Source organism: Crotalus tigris, unplaced genomic scaffold (genome assembly GCF_016545835.1).
Source record: "Crotalus tigris isolate CLP2741 ecotype Arizona unplaced genomic scaffold, ASM1654583v1 scf7180000021611.299338, whole genome shotgun sequence".
Classification (NCBI taxonomy): domain Eukaryota; kingdom Metazoa; phylum Chordata; class Lepidosauria; order Squamata; family Viperidae; genus Crotalus; species Crotalus tigris.
The window spans coordinates 234,974-249,435 of NW_024098591.1; the positions used below are offsets into that span (position 1 = coordinate 234,974).

Consider the following 14,462-nt stretch of genomic DNA (forward strand, 5'->3'; position numbering starts at 1 on the left):
GGAGCAGCTGGCAATCCCCAAAATGGCCGGCATCAGGGATACCCCACAACTTTGGGGATCCCAGGGAGGGTCCCGCTGCCAATCTTGCCCCTGTCCTCCTGGGTCTTTTGGGAGCATCTGTGACAATTCACCGTGGCCAATTCGTCACGGGCAACTCGTCACGGTCAACTCGTCACGGTCAGCTCGTCACAGTCAAGTCATCACAGCCAACTTGTCATGGCCAACTCGTCACGGCCAGCTCGTCACGGTCAGCTCGTCATGGCCAACTCATCACGGTCAAGTAGTCACGGCCAATTCGTCACGGTCAACTCATGGCCAATTCGTCACGGTCAACTCGTCAACGGCCAATTCGTCATGGCCAATTTGTCATGGGTCAACTCGTCATGGCCAATTCGTCATGGCCAATTTGTCATGGGTCAACTCATCATGGCCAATTTGTCATGGGTCAACTCGTCAACGGCCAATTCGTCATGGCCAACTTGTCATGGGTCAACTCATCATGGCCAATTCGTCACAGTCAACTCGTCATGGTCAACTCGTCACTGCCAGTTCATCATGGCCATTTGTCATGGGTCAACTCATCACGGCGAACTTGTCATGGCCAGCTTGTCATGGTCAACTCGTCAGGGCCGACTCGTCACGGCCAATTTCTTACGGTCAACTCATCACGGTCAACTCGTCACGGCCAATTCATCAGGTCAACTCGTCATGGCGAACTCGTTACAGTCAACTCGTCACAGCCAGCTCGTCACGGTCAACTTGTCATGGCCAATTCGTCACGGTCAACTCATCACGGCCAATTCATCAGGTCAACTCATCACGGCGAACTCGTCACAGTCAACTTGTCATGGCCAGTTCGTCACAGTAAACTCGTCATGGCCATTTTGTCACGGTCAACTCATCACGGTGAACTCGTCACAGTCAACTCGTCACGGCCAGCTCGTCACAGTCAACTTGTCGTGGCCAATTCGTCACGGTCAACTCGTCATGGCCAATTTGTCACGGTCAACTCATCACGGCGAACTCATCACAGTCAACTCGTCACAGTCAACTTGTCATAGCCAATTCGTCACAGTCAACTCGTCATGGCCATTTTGTCATGGTCAACTCATCACGGTGAACTCGTCACAGTCAACTCGTCACGGCCAGCTCGTCACAGTCAACTTGTCATGGCCAATTCGTTACGGTCAACTCGTCACGGCCAATTCGTCAGGTCAACTCATCATGGCGAACTCGTCACAGTCAACTCGTCACAGCCAGCTCGTCATGGTCAACTTGTCATGGCCAATTCGTCACGGTCAACTAATCAAGGCGAACTCGTCACAGTCAGCTTGTCACGGTCAACTTGTCACGGCCAACTCAACAGGAGAAGACTTGCACTAATATCAAAGAAACGGTGAAATAGAATCACGGAAGGACAGGATGCAAAAAGAAGGACAGAGTGAAATGCGAACGACTAAATTTAAAATCAATTATCTCAAATTAAAATAAATCGAATGGTTCAACTGTCCTGCAGCGAGTCGGCCGTGGCGGATTGGCCGCGACGAGTTGCCCCGTTCAGCTTTTTGGGGTGGGTTCCCCCAGAAAATTCCCCCCAATGGGCCTAGCCGATTCGGGTCCTCCAGAACCATGCGGGAAATGGACCCGCGAGATTTTGGAGGATTGATCGTCTCTCTTCTTCCTGGCAGCTCCGGGGTGGGGCGTACGGGCGCCTTCTGCCTCCTCTACGCCGCCATGCAGGAAGTGGAAGCCGGCAACAGCATCCCGGACTTGGTTCAACTGGTCAAGCACATCCGTCGGCAGAGGAAACACATGTTGCAGGAGAAGGTGCGGGGGCAGGCGGGTCCAGCTCCGGAGTAGCGGCCTGCTTTGGGAGGGGTGGTGTCCTGACGGCCAATTTCTCTTGCAGGTCCACCTCCGGTTCTGCTACGAGGCGGTCCTGAAGCACGCCACGCAGGTGCTGCAGAGGCACGGGGTGACAGCCGCAGCCTCCGCCAGCAAGCCGGCCAGCAGCAGCTCCCAGAAGGTGAGGCAGGGTTGCCCAATGGTTTGAGAAAGGGGAAGATTTGAGCGGGTCCATGCTTAGCCTTTTTAAAACCTGCGGGCTTCAACTCCCAGAATTCCTGGCTGGGGAATTCTGGGAGTCGAAGTCCACCGGTATTAACGAGTGGGCAAGGTTGGACACCTCTGCATTTTTAGGCAACGACCTCGGTGCTCAAACAGGTCCTCCTCCACCTCTGGACAGCAACCGAGCCCGACGTTTATTGTCGCGAAGTGGGAAATCTATTGAGGGAGTTTTGTCCCGCTTTACGACTTTTGAGAAAAGGCGTCAAGGGGGACAAAACCCGCTTGGACAAATTGGTGAAGGGAATCACGGAGGTCCTTCACTTGGTCGCCCGGTTTTATGAGCGAATTTGGTTTTCCCCCTCGACGTTGCTCGTCGGAAGATCGCAAAAGGGGGGGGGGTCGCGTGGCTCCGGGACACGGTGACCGTCCTAAATTGTGAGTCGGTTGCGAAGCAGCCGAATATAAGTCACGTGACCACAGAGATGCTGGAAGGGTGGTGTGAAAAATGATCGTTTCAGCGCCGTGGTAACGTTGAACGGTCACGAAATAGTTTGTCGTCGACTATTTGTACGCTCTGCTCAGCCGCCCCCTCTCTCCTTCCAGGTCTACCTCCAGCAGGACCCCCAGGATCTGGTCTTGGGGGGCGACGTCCCCATCAGCTCCATCCAAGCCACCATCGCCAAACTCAGCATCCGGCCTCTCCCGGGCGCTGCCGAGGCTCCCCCCAACGGTCGAGGATTCGAGCCGGCCTCCTCCGTCCCCCCCGCTGATGCCGCACTCCCGCCGGCGTTGTCTTCCGCTGCTCCGCGGATCTTTCCCGAGCCCAGCTGTCTGGAGAGCGCGCCGGCGTTTTCTCCGCCCGCCACACCTGCTCCGACGTTGCTCGAGACGGCGGCCGTTCCAGCTGTAGAGAGGCGGGGCTCCGCAGAAGAGGAGACAAGCGAGGAAAAGACGGAGGGTTTGCCGAGTCTTCCGAGGGTGGAGCCGTCGGCTTCCACGCCGGCGCCGGCCTCCTCTTCCTCCTTGGAGCTCCTGGCTTCGCTCACCCCGGAGGCCTTCACCCTGGACAATTCGCTGAAAGGCCGGCACAAAGTGAGCAAGCAGAGTTTTTTCCAGCCGCAGAACGGGGAAGGTCTGCGAGGAGCCCTGCCCAGCGACGATCCTCTCAGCAGGCTGGACCCCCTCTGGACTGTCAACAAGACCTGAGCGGTGGACGGGCGCACCCATGGCTGCCACGGCTCCCCCCTCTCCGTCCTCCTGGACGCTCGTTACGGGTGGAGTCCGGGGCAAGATGGTGGTAAATCGGTCAGCCACTGTGCGGCGATGCTAACGCCCGAAAGAGTTACTTTTCTGGGTTGCCTTTTTTTTTTCGGTCCCTTTTCAGCCCCCAGGCAAGGCCACTGACCGGGACGATCTGTCTTGTCTCGGTACGCTTCAGTGGCGGTAGCTGAGACGGGCGGGGAGAGGCGAAGCTGCGGCGCCAGCCCTTGCTCGAAGCTTTGGGGGGCTGTCCTCCAGTCTGATGGGGGGGGTTTGCAGAGACGATTCAGCTGTTCAACACACATAACATACACACACGCAGCCGTACACACAGCTTAGACCCCTGTTCTACAGCGAGTCAACCCGGGACGAGCCATTAAAGGCTGGGCTGGGGTCCTTTGCACTGCCCGTTTCCCGCTTTCCCCCCCTTTTATTAAACTTGGTATGACTTGAGACGATTCCAAATTTGGGGGGGGGCTCCCTAGATAAGCGGGGAAGCCTTGGTTGATTCTTAGTGGGATCTTCGCTTCCTTAGACGGCCCAATTTGGTTTCCAGAAGGTTCTGTTTCCTGTTGTTTCCCCCCCCTCAAATGCCTGGACTCTTGACCTAGGGGCCACGGGGGGGGTCCCCCACTGCTTGGGCCAGCATCCGTTTGGCGACGCTGGATAGCGTCCCGCGCGCGCGCGCTACAGAACCCGTTTTAACTCGACAACGGCTGTTGAAAAACGGACACAGAAGCCCTCGGTGGACAGTGTGCTTCTCCCCCCCCCCAAAAAAAATCACTTATCTCATGCCCAGAGGAATGGGGGGGGCAGTGGGACCTCTGAAATTAGCCCCTCCCTCCTTCCCCGAGAGCAGAAAAGCAGCGGGAGACTGTCGACGTTCCCCGGGGGAGACCTCGGAGGACCGCGCCATTGCGCTGGTTGAGCGACGCGTTTCGGCCCAACTCCGTTTTGCGTTCGGCCAGTCTTGGGGGGACCTTCCGGTTTAATTTTTTTTTTTTTTTTTTTTGCTTCTTTTCTTCCTTCTGTACAAATGTTAATATTGGCTTCCTGGTTCCACATTTCCCATGTATCTTAGAACCAAAACTTTTTTTTTTTTTTTTTCAGTTCTTTGCTACGAAGGCAAATAAACGGAACGTTGGGACACAGCATCCTCGCTTGTCAGATTGTTTTTTTTCCCCTCCTCCCTTAATTCAATATCATTTATTTTATTTAGTAAATGTATTGGCCCCCCCTATCTTACCACAGGGTAATAACTCTGGGCAGCTTACATTCTTAAAAAAAATGCTACAATCTCTCCCCTTTGTCTGTCTGTCTATCTATCCATATCTATCCATCCATATCTATCTATCTGTCTATCTATCTATCTCTCTATCTCTCTAATCTATATCTCTATATAACCTATCTATTTTATCTAGATCCCTATCATCCATCCATCATCTATCTATATAATCTCCATCATCTATATCATTTATCTACTGTATACCTACTATATACCTATCATCCTTCTCTACCAATCTATCTATATATCATCCCTATCAATAATTATATATATATATGTATATGTATATATATATGTAAATATGTAGGTCTTTGGTTGTTCGGGTTTTCTCCCACGTAAAATTGGAAGTGTCTTGGCGAATGGGACTTTGTCGAAACGTCGCCAAGACACTTCCAATTTTACGTGGGAGAAAACCCGAACAACCAAAGACCTACATACAAATACCCGCGAAAACCTCAGAAAACAAATATGTAAATATGTATATATGTATATAATTTATATCTACTATGTATCTCTACCTATCATTGGTCTTGATCTATATATCATCTTTATCTGTCATCTATATCTTCTATATCTATCTGTATCTCATTCATCTCTATATCTCTAATCATCTCTGTATCTATCATCTGTGTGTGTGTGTGTATTTTCTGAGGTTTTCGCGGGTGTTTGTATGTAGGTCTTTGGTTATTTGGGTTTTCTCCCGTGTAAAATTGGAAGTGTCTTGGCGACGTTTTGACGAACTCCCATTCGTCATCTTCAGGCTGGTGTTTTCAGCTTCGTGCTCCTCGAAGCACGAAGCTGAAAACATCAGCCTCAAAATGACGAATGGGACTTCGTCGAAACATCGCCAAGACACTTCCAATTTTACGTGGGAGAAAACCCAAATAACCAAAGACCTACATATATATAGAGAGAGGGGGGGGGGATTATATATATATATATACCATTTGTCTGAAATGGTATAGGGTTTCCTGCCTGAGCAGTTGCTTGGACTAGATGACCTCAAAGGTCCCCTCCAACTTACATATATAATATAGATAGATGAGAGAGAGAGAGTGGTTTGGACTATCTTTGACTAGATGACCTCCAAGGTCCCTTCCAACTTTATTTTATAGATGATAGATAGATGATAGATAGACAGACAGACAGATGATAGATGATATACAGATAGATATATATAGATATTAATATACTGTATATCTATCTCTGCCTCTATCAATCTACATAATCTATCATCTATATCAATATCTCCATATCTATATTTACATCAGGGATGTCAAACTGGTGGCCCGCGAGCCGGACGCGTCGCCCAGAAGGCGCACCCATCCCATTGCCAGCAATGGCAAAACCATCCTGATAACGTTGCATGACGTCGCGGGTTTGACACGTCTGATATGCCCCAATATGTCATATATAGCAAGAGTTCCCCAACCTTTCCGGTTTTGCGGACCGGTGGAGAAGGGGGGGAGAGGGGATGGTTTGACACAAACAGCAGACAATTCCCACCCCACCCCTCCACGGGCACACGGGGCACGCGCACGTGTGAACGGAGCATGCGGGCAGGTGCTCGCCCGCTGCTCATGCAAGTGACCACTTCCGCGGACTGGTTCTTTACGACTCAAGAGTCGGTAGTGGGCCGCAGCCTAAGGGGCTGGAGACCCCTCCTTCCGTGGCGGCCAGCGTGGCACCTCCAGTCTCTTTCCCCCAAAAACACAAGAGGCGTGAAGTTAGTTCTCTTTAATCTGTTTTGTGCCTGTCCACGTTACAAAACACAATCGGGTATAAAAGCAGCATCTACCGTACAATCGAAAGGGTACAGCAGAGCTAAGGCCACTGGAGGCATCGTATGGGCACCGGACCCCAATCCGGGGAGGGGGGGAGAGGGGTGGCAGGGCAGGGAAGAAGGGTTGCGTCTGGCCTGCTTTGCACAGCGCTGCGGTCTTCCTCGCCCGTTGCCGCTTGAACGTTGCACGGATTTCAACCTTCAAAATACAGGCAGTCCTGGATTTACGGCCCCGTCTCTTAGCGCCCGTTCGGAGTTAACGACTGACAACCCCAAATAAGGGGATTGGATCTGAAGTTCTGACGGCCACCATCCCCATCACGGTTACGTGATCACCCGACCCTATTTGCAGCCTCCCATGAACCATCCTGCTGTGATTTACAACCGTTTGCCCCAAAGCATGTCCAGTTTTCGGCGTCATTGTGCCATAGCGAGCAACGGGTTTGCGTGGTTATTGCGGTGTTTGTTTCCCCACCGCTGAACAAAATGTCCCGTGTCGGAGCCGGTTGCAGGATGGTGGGCTGCTGTAAATGTGTGGGTGACCTGTTTTACAACCATCGTGGGCAGGCTCTCTTACGGTCGTAATTCGAGGACTGCCGGTACCCCCAACTAGCCATGAGAAACACACATCTGGAAATGGCCATGGTTGAGAAACAGTGGAATGGTCCAGCTCTACCATGGCCCATCCCATCCGGTCTCGGGTGCAAACCCCCCCCCCCCCGAGCCTTCTTCCACCAGCGAGCAGGCACACACCTCCCTACAAGTTCTCCTAAATTATAAATAAACTAGTTCCTACGTGAATGGCTTTAAATTAAGAAAAAAAATAAAACCCACGTATTCTGGCTCGCTCTTCCCGAACATTCCTCATGTCTTCTCGTCAACCATGATCCCTTCTTTTGCCATTCCGGTTCGATTCCTCCGGCACGGCACCAACATCGGCTTAGCAGGCAAACTAAGCTCATAGTTATCCTCCTCGCTGGATCTTTGGAACAGAAAACTCGACTAATGATGCTAAGCCGTTTCTGCTCGCTGAGAGCTGTTGTGTTTCCGAAAAAATGTCACTAGTTCCTGAAAAAAACCATCGTGGCTCAATAACAGCAGGGGAATCGGTGGCACCCCATCCCTGGTCCTCAAGCCTAGGTTTGCAGCAGCCAGCGACCCACTTTTGGGGATCTTGGTTTACGACAGCCAGCTTCTCTGCCCTGCAAGCTTATGTGCCGGAATAAATAATTATGTACAGCAGAAATAAATACGACAGGGAGTAACTGTGCACTTTTCATGCCGGCCACAGCTCGCTGGCCCAGGCTTGCGATGGTTTAATCGGTGTCACTCGTTTCCTAACTTCTTTCCGTAGACTTCCAAGGCCCCCAACTGCATCCTTGCAATCTCACCAGAGTAGCTCGGGAGAGAACGGGGGCGGCTAAGACAGCACTAGGGGAGCCCTCCCATGCCTTCCTAAGCAGATCCTTTCGGAATCTGCCCAAACGGACCAAAAATGAAACGTCACTGCAAGGTTGCCGCAACTGCCCTGCATGGCTCGCCAAGTGTTGTTGCCCAGTGTCCACCCATTGCAAAAACTCTCCTGCATGGCTCGCCAAATGTTGTTCCTCAGTGTCCACCCATTGTAAAGACTCCTGCATGGCTCGCCAAATGTTGTTCCCCAGTGTCCACCCATTGTAAAAACTCTCCTGCATGGCTCGCCAAGTGTTGTTGCCCAGTGTCCACCCATTTCAAAAACTCTCCTGCATGGCTCGCCAAATGTTGTTGCCCAGTGTGCACCCATTGCAAAAACTCTCCTGCATGGCTCGCCAAGTGTTGTTGCCCAGTGTCCACCCATTGCAAAAACTCTCCTGCATGGCTCGCCAAATGTTGTTCCTCAGTGTCCACCCATTGTAAAGACTCCTGCATGGCTCGCCAAATGTTGTTCCCCAGTGTCCACCCATTGTAAAAACTCTCCTGCATGGCTCGCCAAGTGTTGTTGCCCAGTGTCCACCCATTTCAAAAACTCTCCTGCATGGCTCGCCAAATGTTGTTGCCCAGTGTGCACCCATTGCAAAAACTCTCCTGCATGGCTCGCCAAGTGTTGTTGCCCAGTGTCCACCCATTGCAAAAACTCTCCTGCATGGCTCGCCAAGTGTTGTTGCCCAGTGTCCACCCATTGTAAAAACTCTCCTGCATGGCTCGCCAAGTGTTGTTGCCCAGTGTCCACCCATTGTAAAAACTCTCCTGCATGGCTCGCCAAGTGTTGTTGCCCAGTGTCCACCCATTGTAAAGACTCTTGCATGGCTCGCCAAATGTTGTTCCCCAGTGTCCACCCATTGCAGCCTTTCCAGAATGGCGGACCTGGCCTTATCCCGCCTCGCCCCAAATCCAGAGAAGACCCACGCCTGGAAGATTTGGCATGGGCCTCCTTCCCGTTCTCCACTGGACAGAAAAGTCTGCCAACCGTCTTCCCCGTATCGCCGCGTGACCAGGAGGTGCTCGAGGAGGTGGGACGGGTGGGGAGGGGGCTTCCCAGTCCTCTTCATCTGCCCACCCTTTCAGTCTCGCTTCTCGAGCACCGACGGTACATAAACCAGGTTGAGTTCGCTGCCGAAGTTGCAGACGATGGCTGCGTTCTCCAGCACCAGGATCTGCCGGGCCGGCTGCGATTCGTTACTCTTGCCCAGGTAGACGGTCTGTAGCAAGTCGCCGTAGCCAATGTCCCAGAAGGAGACGCAGCCCTGACCGCCGGTCACCAGCAGATTGTCTGAGATCACACCTAGGCTGGCCCCACAGCCTATGTCCTGCGCAGAGAGGGATGGGAGAGAGGGTCAAAAGTGGGGCTCGGCGGGGAGAACGAGAAGCCGCAGGCAACGTCGAACCTTCAAACTCTGCACTTCCCATGTTTGGAGGATCTGCGTCGCCAGGCGGTGAAGCAACACAGTTCGTCCTCGAATTACGACCAGTGGTTTAGCAAACCAATTGCCACCCTTATTAATTCCCTTAATAAGAGTGGCAAGGAAGGTCGTCAAACGGGACTTAACAAATGTCTCACTTTTAAAAAAAAAAATCTGTAAATTCCCTTGCATCTGGGTGGAATCGGAGCGACTGGACGGAGCCGAGATCGAACACACAGCTCCCGATTAGGAGGCCAGCACGCCGTTCTACTGAACGACGGCCTCAGTTAGCAACAGCAATTGTGGGCTCCGCGGTGGCCGTAAAGCAAGGACTCCCTGTAACTTCAGCGAGCCTCATTGACTGCTCTGGTGTTCGAACTGCACAGCCCCAGGGTCCATTTGGAGCAACGCAGCAACGTCCCCTCGCGAATCGCAAAGGGACAAGGAGAGGAACGACCTCAAACAGAAACAGACTTTTTGGATCCCCCCCCCCGCCCCAAAGAAACAGACGAGCTCGTTTCGGGCCTTCTGGGTGGGAGCTTCGAAAGGGGTGGCTGTCCCCTCTCAGGGGGATTCTGGGAAATGTTGAGCACCCAGGACAGGAACCTCACCTGCTGAATGGAGTAGTGTTTGATCCCCGAGGTCCGGTCCCAGATGCTAATCACGTCGTCCAAGCCGCTGCTGATGACGCAGGAGGTGGTGCAGGTGAGGGACGTGACGTCGCCCCGGTGCGCGCAGATGTGGTTGACTCGGCTGCCCGTCAGCACGTCCCAGAGGCAGATGGCGCCGTCCTGGCCCCCGCTCGCCAGCACCATGGTCTGGAGGGGGGGAGAAGGGGGGGGGTCAGGATTTTTCACGGCGTCTGTCCAGGGAAGGTGAGGATAGAGGGAGGCAGGAACAGATGGATGGAAGGAAGGAAGGAAAGAGAGGGAGGAAAATAGAACAAGGAAGGGAGGGCGGGAGGGAGGGAGGAAAAAAGGAAGGGAAGGAGAAAAGGGAAGGAGGGAGGGAGAAGGAAGGAAAAGGAGAGAGGAAGGAAAATAGAACGGAAGAAAGGAGGAAAATAGAAGGAACAAAGGAGGAAGGAAGGAAGATAAGGAAGAAAGAGGAAAAAGGAGGGAAGGAAGGAAAGAGAGGGAGGAAAATAGAACAAGGAAGGGAGGGAGGGAGGGAGGAAAAAGGAAGGGAAGGAGAAAAGGGAAGGAGGGAGGGAGAAGGAAGGAAAAGGAGAGAGGAAGGAAAATAGAACAGAGGGAAGGAGGAAAATAGAATGAACAAAGGAGGAAGGAAGGAAGGAAGATAAGGAAGAAAGAGGAAAAAGGAGGGAAGGAAGGAAGGAAGAGGGAGAGAGGAAGGAAAATGGAACGGAAGGAAGGAGGAAAATAAAAGGAACAAAGAAGGAAGGAAGATAAGGAAGAAAGAGGAAAAAGGAAGGAAGGAAAGAGAAGGAGAGAGGAAGGAAAATAGAACAAGGAAGGGCGGGAGGGAGGAAAAAAGGAAGGGAAGGAGAAAAGGGAGGGAGGGAGGGGGAAGGAAAGGGAGAGAGGAAGAAAAATAGAACAGGAAAAAGGAAGAAGAAGGAAGGAAGGAAGGAAGGAAGGAAGGAGAGGGAGAGAGGAAGGAAAATGGAACAGAGGGAAGGAGGAAAATAGAAGGAACAAAAGAGGAAGGAAGGAAGATAAGGAAGAAAGAGGAAAAAGGAGGGAAGGAAGGAAGGAAGAGGGAGAGAGGAAGGAAAATGGAACGGAAGGAGGAAAATAGAAGGAACAAAGAAGGAAGATAAGGAAGAAAGAGGAAAAAGAAAGGAAGGAAGGGAGAGAGGAAGGAAAATAGAACAAGGAAGGGCGGGAGGGAGGAAAAAAGGAAGGGAAGGAGAAAAGGGAGGGAGGGGGAAGGAAGGAAAGGGAGAGAGGAAGAAAAATAGAACAGGAAAAAAGGGAAGAAGAAGGAAGCAAGGAAGGAAGGAAGGAAGGAAGGAGAGGGAGAGAGGAAGGAAAATAGAACAAGGAAGGGCGGGAGGGAGGAAAAAAGGAAGGGAAGGAGAAAAGGGAGGGAGGGGGAAGGAAGGAAAGGGAGAGAGGAAGAAAAATAGAACAGGAAAAAAGGGAAGAAGAAGGAAGCAAGGAAGGAAGGAAGGAAGGAAGGAGAGGGAGAGAGGAAGGAAAATGGAACAGAGGGAAGGAGGAAAATAGAAGGAACAAAGGAGGAAGGAAGGAAGATAAGGAAGAAAGAGGAAAAAGGAGGGAAGGAAGGAAGGAAGAGGGAGAGAGGAAGGAAAATGGAACGGAAGGAAGGAGGAAAATAAAAGGAACAAAGAAGGAAGGAAGATAAGGAAGAAAGAGGAAAAAGGAAGGAAGGAAAGAGAAGGAGAGAGGAAGGAAAATAGAACAAGGAAGGGCGGGAGGGAGGAAAAAAGGAAGGGAAGGAGAAAAGGGAGGGAGGGAGGGGGAAGGAAAGGGAGAGAGGAAGAAAAATAGAACAGGAAAAAGGAAGAAGAAGGAAGGAAGGAAGGAAGGAAGGAAGGAGAGGGAGAGAGGAAGGAAAATGGAACAGAGGGAAGGAGGAAAATAGAAGGAACAAAAGAGGAAGGAAGGAAGATAAGGAAGAAAGAGGAAAAAGGAGGGAAGGAAGGAAGGAAGAGGGAGAGAGGAAGGAAAATGGAACGGAAGGAGGAAAATAGAAGGAACAAAGAAGGAAGATAAGGAAGAAAGAGGAAAAAGAAAGGAAGGAAGGGAGAGAGGAAGGAAAATAGAACAAGGAAGGGCGGGAGGGAGGAAAAAAGGAAGGGAAGGAGAAAAGGGAGGGAGGGAGGGGGAAGGAAGGAAAGGGGGAGAGGAAGAAAATAGAACGGAGGAAAAAAGAGAAGGAGAAGGAAGGAAGGAAGGAAGGAAGGAAGGAAGGAAGGAAGGAAGGAAGGAAGGAGAGAAGGAAAATGGAATGGAAGAAAGGAGGAAAATAGAAGGAACAAAGGAGGAAGGAAGGAAGATAAGGAAAAAAGGAAGGAGGAGGAAAAAAAGGAAGGAAGGAAGGAAGGCTCTCCAGAGAAACCGGAAATGAGCAGGAGACCCTGACAGAACCATGGAATAAAAACACTGGAGAAAGGGACCTTGGAGGTCTTCTAGTCCAACCCCCTGCTCAAGCAGGAGACCCCGACCAAATCACGGAACGACTTGGACGGGACCTCGGAGGTCATCTAGTCCGACCCCCTTGCTCGAACGGGAGACCCTGACAGGATCGTAGACTCACGGAGCTGGAAGGGACCACCCCGGAGGTCATCTAGTCCAACCCCCTTGCTCAAACGGGAGACCCTGACAGGACCGTAGACTCAATGGAGCCGGAAGGGACCACCCCGGAGGTCATCTAGTCCAACCCCCTTGCTCGAACGGGAGACCTTCACCCCCCTCCCCCCGTGCTCGAGCAGGAGACCCTTACCAGAATCATAGAGCCGGAAGGGACCCCCCGGAGGTCATCTAGTCCAACCCGCTCCCCCTCCCGCTCGATTTGCCCGTGCCCTTCACCCAACCCCTCTTCTCCCGGCGGGGCCCTCCGCCCACTGTGCCCTCGATGCTCTTCCCTACCTGGTCGACGTAGACGGCCGTGATGGCGCCCGAGTGGCCTTGGAGGGTGAAGAGGCAGCACGAGTCCTCCAGACGATACACCTGAAGCGCGGTGGCGTGGGAGCAAAGGGTTAAGGGTGAAGGGTGAAGGACCCATCGCTCGCTTCCCGGTTTGCCCGTCCGAGGAGGGTCTGCCAGGGCAGGACCAGAAGGCACCACCAAGAGCAAAGCGCGCCACCCCCAACGTGGCGCCTCGGCTACTCCTTCCAGACCTAGCTTAAGAGCCCGAGATCCCCGGGACGAACGGGACACTAGGGGGGTCCCACCCTAGCTGAGCAGGATCCAGCATCCCTGGCTGAGCCCAAGGTCTACCCCGACCCCGTCCTCACTCGGAGCGTGTGGTCCTGGCTGCCGGTCACCAATCGTCCGGCCGCGGCCTTCAGGGCGGTGATGGGCTTTTGGTGAGCGCAGGTCACCGTGTGGGTCAGGTGACAGGCAAGGAGGTCGCTGGCGCTGTAGACCGGCGGGGACGGGAGGCTGTTCCTGCCTGGGGGGGCTGGAAAGAGAGAGAAGAGAAAAAGAGAGCGGGAGACAGTGAGAGAGAGAGAAAGGGAAAGAGAAGAGTAACAGGACAGAGACAGAAAAAGCATACCGAGAGAGGAAGGGTGAAAGGGAAAGAGAGAGAAAAGAGAAAGAGACAGAGAAAGAGGAAGAGAAAAGGGAAAGAGGCGGAGAAAAAGAGACCAAAATAGAGAGAGAGAGAAAGAAAGAGAAGTAGGTGAGAAAGAGAAAAACAGTCGAAGGGAAAGAGAGAGGAGAAAAGACAGAAAGAGAAAAAGAGAAAGGGAAAGAGAGTGACAGAAAGAAAAAGGTAAGGAAGAGAAAAAAAAGGGGCGAGAGAAAGGGAACGGGAGAAAACAGAAAGGGAAAGAAAAAAAGAAAGTGGCAAAGAGAAAAAGATGCAGAGAGAAGAACAGAGAAAGAGAAAAAGAAACAGGAGGAGAGAAAGAGAAAAACAGAGCCGAAGGGAGAGACACAGAGAGAGAGAGAGAGAGACATACAAAGAGAGAGAGAGAAGAAAGAAAGAAAGAAAGAAAAGAAAGGAAAAAGAGAGGAAGGAAGGGAGAAGGAAAGAAAGTAAGAGAGAAGGAAGAAAGAAGGAAAGAAAGAAAACAAGGAAGAAAGAAGGAAGGAAAGAAAGAAAAAAGGAAAGAGAGAAAAAAAGGAAGGAAAGAAAGAGAGAGAAGGAAAGAAAAAGAAAGAAAAAAAGAAGGAAAGAAGGAAGGAAAGAAAGAAAAAGGAAAGAAAGAGAAAGAAAAAAGAAGGAAGGAAAGAAAGAAAAGAGAGGAAGGAAGGAAGAAAGAAGGAAGGAAAGAAAAGAATGAAAGAAAGAAAAAAGAAGGAAGGACAGAAAGAAAGAAAGAGAGCAAGAAGGAAGGAAGAAAGGAAAGAAAGAAAGAGAGGAAGGAAGGAAGAAGGAAGGAAAGAAAGAGAGAAGGAAGAAAGAAAGAAAGAAAGAAAGAAAAAGGAAGGAAAGAAAAAGATAAAAAAGAAGGAAGGAAAGACAGAGAAGGAAGGAAGAAAAAGGAAGGAAAAAAGAAAGAGAAGGAAGGAAGGAAGAAGGAAGGAAA

General features: G+C 51.5%; 3 protein-coding genes across 4 annotated transcripts in view; 2 read left to right on the top strand and 1 right to left on the bottom strand.

Moving 5' to 3' along the window:
• The window catches only part of PTPN23 (protein tyrosine phosphatase non-receptor type 23), a 53,121-nt gene extending 48,640 nt beyond the window's left edge, over nucleotides 1–4,481 (top strand). For both annotated transcript variants that reach the window (XM_039318861.1, XM_039318863.1), the window contains exons 23-25: nucleotides 1,689–1,827; nucleotides 1,910–2,026; nucleotides 2,671–4,481. In XM_039318861.1, coding sequence (XP_039174795.1) covers nucleotides 1,689–1,827; nucleotides 1,910–2,026; nucleotides 2,671–3,273 — 859 coding nt within the window. In that variant the 3' untranslated portion in view covers nucleotides 3,274–4,481. The remainder of the gene's footprint in view (nucleotides 1–1,688; nucleotides 1,828–1,909; nucleotides 2,027–2,670) is intronic.
• Nucleotides 3–1,682, top strand: LOC120296837 (uncharacterized threonine-rich GPI-anchored glycoprotein PJ4664.02-like). Its single transcript, XM_039318864.1, has one exon. The coding sequence runs from the start codon at nucleotides 217–219 to the stop codon at nucleotides 1,381–1,383; it is 1,167 nt and encodes a 388-aa protein (XP_039174798.1). The 5' UTR covers nucleotides 3–216; the 3' UTR covers nucleotides 1,384–1,682.
• Nucleotides 4,482–6,334: 1,853 nt separating the features above from the next.
• Nucleotides 6,335–14,462, bottom strand: part of LOC120296838 (SREBF chaperone) — a 55,449-nt gene continuing 47,321 nt past the window's right edge. The window contains exons 20-23 of the mRNA XM_039318865.1: nucleotides 13,221–13,387; nucleotides 12,853–12,933; nucleotides 9,886–10,092; nucleotides 6,335–9,181 (exon numbers count right to left, since the gene is read on the bottom strand). Coding sequence (XP_039174799.1) covers nucleotides 8,936–9,181; nucleotides 9,886–10,092; nucleotides 12,853–12,933; nucleotides 13,221–13,387 — 701 coding nt within the window. The 3' untranslated portion in view covers nucleotides 6,335–8,935. The remainder of the gene's footprint in view (nucleotides 9,182–9,885; nucleotides 10,093–12,852; nucleotides 12,934–13,220; nucleotides 13,388–14,462) is intronic.

What these genes read in the sequence shown, in the direction of transcription:
- LOC120296837 (XM_039318864.1), top strand. Translation starts at nt 217, where the DNA reads ATGGCCAACTCGTCACGGCCAGCTCGTCACGGTCAGCTCGTCATGGCC.